Source organism: Octopus bimaculoides, chromosome 29, assembly GCF_001194135.2.
Source record: "Octopus bimaculoides isolate UCB-OBI-ISO-001 chromosome 29, ASM119413v2, whole genome shotgun sequence".
In the NCBI taxonomy this organism is placed as follows: Eukaryota; Metazoa; Mollusca; class Cephalopoda; order Octopoda; family Octopodidae; genus Octopus; species Octopus bimaculoides.
Window position 1 is genome coordinate 11401171 of NC_069009.1, and position 4628 is coordinate 11405798.

A 4628-nucleotide genomic window follows, 5' to 3' on the forward strand; every position below is an offset into this window, starting at 1 on the left:
TAATAATAATAATAATAATAATAATAATAATAATAATAATAATAATAATAATAATAATAACAATAATAATAATGATAATAATAACAACATTTTCAATTCATATTAGAACACGGATATATTTCATTTTCAGACATCAATGAGTGTGCAAGTATACGTTTAATGCCTCCTTATATGTGTTACAACACACCGGGTTCGTATTATATTGGCTGCATGGAGGGCTTCCAAAAGATCAAGGAAAAATGTATAGGTAAGTACTAGACGGCAATAACAACAACAACAAGGTTTCAGTTTTACTATAACATCTCTTTTCCTTCACTCGCTCTAGGACGCTCGGTGTGTCTCGGTGAGTGATTGTAAAAAACATGCAGATTAAATGTCAGTAATAATAATAATAATAATAATAATAACAATAATAATAATGATAATAATAACAACATTTTCAATTCATATTAGAACACGGATATATTTCATTTTCAGACATCAATGAGTGTGCAAGTATACGTTTAATGCCTCCTTATATGTGTTACAACACACCGGGTTCGTATTATATTGGCTGCATGGAGGGCTTCCAAAAGATCAAGGAAAAATGTATAGGTAAGTACTAGACGGCAATAACAACAACAACAAGGTTTCAGTTTTACTGTAACATCTCTTTTCCTTCACTCGCTCTAGGACGCTCGGTGTGTCTCGGTGAGTGATTGTAAAAAACATGCAGATTAAATGTAAGTAATAATAATAATAATAATAATAATAATAATAATAATAGAATTAATTGCAAAGACAAAAGCACATGCAAAATTAGCTAGCAGATGGGAACAGAAACCTCTGCATGGCAAGTATGTGAATCGTAGCAAACAAGCTGATGTCGACCAGAAACGCACACATCATTGGTTACGAAGCTCAGGGCTAAAAGCAAAGAGTGAAGATTTCATATTGGCTGCTCAAGACCAAAGCTTATTAACCCGGAACTACCAAGCCAATGTGATAAAAAATGGAGCTGACCCAAAATGCCGATTTTGTAACGATGCGATTGAAAGTATAAACCACCTAATCTCAGGGTGTAGAGTTTTAGCACCTGCAGAATATAAAGCAAGACATGACAGAGTCGGCCAGTATTTACCCTGGACAATATGCCAGCATTATAAAATCAAAACCGCTGACAAATGGTATAAACACCATCCTGAAGCTGTGACTGAGGGAGAAAATGTATTGATTCTATAGGACTTCCCCGTACATACTGACAAGACTATAAAAGCTAATAAACCGGATATTATTATAAAACATCAGACAAAGAAGTGTTTAGGTTTATTAATTGACATGAGTATTCCTTGCGATCATAATATAGCGGTGAAAGAATTTGACAAGATCAGTAAATATAAAGACTTGCTAATAGAAATTGAAAAAATGTGGCACCTCAAGGCGACTACCGTACCAGTAATTGTAGAATCTCTAGGAATGATAAAAAAAACAGGTACTAAAACCTATTTGAAAATGATACCAGGCTTACCATCCCTACAGGAAGTGCAAAAAATCGTGTTAACTGGAACGACTCATGTACTGAGAAGAGCATTATCGCTGTGAAAATAACATCCATTCATGAATTTATTTATTTATTATTTTTTTTTAATACATATTTTACCTGTGAATTTGCGTGTGTAAACTAGGAATGCATACAATGAGCTTCTCTGCCCTAGGTGTACGGAAAACACTCGGCGAGAAATGGAAGAAAGTTTGAAGAAAGAAGAGAAAAAAAAAACAACATAATAATAATAATATTTTCATGTCATATTGTAATACATATATATTTCTTTTACAGACATCAATGAGTGTGCAACTATACGCTTAATGCCTCATTACAAGTGTTACAACACACCGGGTTCTTTTTATATTACCTGCATGGAAGGCTTCGAAAAGATCAATGAAAAATGCGTAGGTAAGTAGTAGACAATTACAACAACAACATCAACAACGGTATTACAAGCTTAGGTGTCTGAGTGTGTGCCTAATAGTGACCATTTCACAACATGTACTGTGTGTTTTTGCTAGCCTCACTAATGAGTTTGAAGCTTACGTGACTTGGACTGGCGCCAGAGTAGAAAAGAAGGAAGAAGGAGGCAGCTCAATGCTATGATATGAGGAGTATCAGTTTGTGAGAAGGGGACAGAATAATGTTATATCCTTAGAGAAGCAATATCGCTACTCGTATTTTCGAATGGATTGTGGGAACGATTGAATGGGATTTGAAAGTGAGATAAAATAACAGTGACGAAATGTCCGTATGGATTTTCAATGTACGAGGTGAAAGGAAGTGAATGTGGAGAGGAGAATAGTATGAATTGAGTTAGGGTTTGTAAGGGTCTGTATGAGGGAAGGGATATAGGTGAACTGAAGAATATGATGAAAGAATAGTTGGGTGATAATAGGGAAAACGATAGGCAGACTCGGTGTGAGCCGCAGAAACGGGGTAGGTGTGAAGGTATAGTTACACGTGCATAATAACAATAACAACAGCAACAACTACAATAACAAAAATAACATCAGTTCTGTATTTTCACTATTGCTTAAGGAGTCCTTGTCCTACTCATGCCACATGTTACAACTACCCAGGGTCTTACCTTTGTAAATGTGGACGAGGTTACCGATATGGCTATAACAAATGTCTTGGTAAGTAGAACTCTAAAAACTAAACATAAAATAACAAAAATAAACATTTTAAACCATCTTTCATTAACCAACTAGTTTTCATTGGTTATTTAGCCCAAGGTCAGTAACGATCCAGCAGGGCTAAGGTATGTTGTTATTCAGCCGATTTAAGCGAATCCCCGGTTCTGTTATTTCAAATATACGACGAGTTTGATTATACCGTACATGAAGGCACTGTAAGTTGCCTAGTGAGGCAATATGTACATGATATGCAGTAACAGTAGAATATAACAGTCAATTATATGCAGTGGAGTGCGGCATATAAAATAAACTTACACTCGTTTATTGTATGTAGTTTAGTGTGAGAGTTTTGGCATGTTATACATCAAGTTAATTGCTGCATTTATGTCTATATTACAAACATTAATTAAATTTTAAAATTCTAAAATTCTAAAATTTTAGAATTCTGTGTGGTAAGTAGCTTGCCTATCAACCACACGGTTCCAGGTTCAGTCTCACTGCGTGGCACCTTGGGCAAGTGTCTTCTACTATAGCCTCGGGTCGACCAAAGCCTTGTGAGTGGATTTGGTAGAAGGAAACTTAAAGAAGCCCGTCGTATCTATGTATATATATATATATATATATGTGCGTGTATGTGTGTTTGTGTGTCTGTGTTTGTCCCCCCACCATCGCTTGACAACCGATGCTAGTGTGTTTACGTCCCCGTAACTTAGCGGTTCGGCAAAAAGAGACCGATAGAATAAGTACTAGGCTTACAATGAATAAGTCCTGGGGTCGATTTTCTCGATTAAAGGTAGTGCTCCAGCATGGCCACAGTCAAATGACTGAAAGAAGTAAAAGAGTAAAAGAATAGATGTAAACGAGTGTAAATATAGAGGACGCTGTGATCACATATGTATCAATTCTCCCGGATCTTATGCTGGCCGTTGAAGAAAGAGCTTTGAATTATATAAGAATCGTTATTGCGTTGATAAGTTAATCATTTCAATATATTGTAACACACACACACACACACACACACACACACACACACACACACACACACACACACACACACACACACACACACACACACACATACACACACACACACACACACACACACACACACACACACGCACACACACAAGTACACAAACTCATCGTCCTCAATATACTAGAACAGGGTCTGCTCCGTCCAGCACTCCATTACCAGAAAGCCCACTATTGTTCCTTCTGATTTTTGTTTTTGCTGACTTTATCTTCAAGGAGCCTTCCGTTATACTCACAAGTCTCTGTGCATCCTTCGCCCTATTCAGGTCATGCAAGAATACTGTGTCCCCATTGCAATGTAACGTTACTACAACATCAAAAGTCACCCGCCTCCGTGCACGCTTTGGACATATTTACTAAAATTTCTTTAGTTCACATTTGATATGTAAGAGGAACAAAACGTCCACAGCTTCGGCAAGATATGTCTGGATATTGAAAGAAACCACAGCGCAACATAGCATCAAGTGGAGACTGCTAGAGAAGTGCACACCTTCCGATATATCAGTAGGAGGTGCAGTCTCTATTTAACAGAGGAACGAATTATATAGAAGGGATCCGTCGGCCCAGGGGCATACCTGGAATATGGAAATGGGGGGTTTTCATTTTGATACCATCAACGTAATTATAAAATTATCTGGTTGTTTAGGTACTCCACAGATCGGTTCTTCGTACATTCGTGTATATTTTTCCTGGGCTCACCGCTTCCTTCCCCTTTTGTTATCTCTCCTTTTTCTTAGCTCTTCTGTGTGAACTTTCTGTCCGGCAGTCGCCATGATCGATCGCTGACCACGATATTAAATTTTTTTTCTCCTTGTTTTTCTACTTGTTTTTCTCCTTATTCTTTCTCTTGAAGAGCGTAGCTCGAAACGTTAAAGACTTTCTCTATTCCGAGGCGTTAAACTAATACATCCTTTTGTTGCTTATACGACCTG

At 37.1% G+C, this 4628-nt stretch overlaps 1 protein-coding gene across 1 annotated transcript in view; it reads left to right on the forward strand.

Moving 5' to 3' along the window:
- The window catches only part of LOC106868084 (latent-transforming growth factor beta-binding protein 1), a 42084-nt gene that overhangs the window by 36592 nt on the left and 864 nt on the right, over positions 1-4628 (forward strand). Inside the window, exons 15-18 of the mRNA XM_052977857.1 lie at positions 131-247; positions 478-594; positions 1817-1933; positions 2567-2664. Coding sequence (XP_052833817.1) covers positions 131-247; positions 478-594; positions 1817-1933; positions 2567-2664 — 449 coding nt within the window. The remainder of the gene's footprint in view (positions 1-130; positions 248-477; positions 595-1816; positions 1934-2566; positions 2665-4628) is intronic.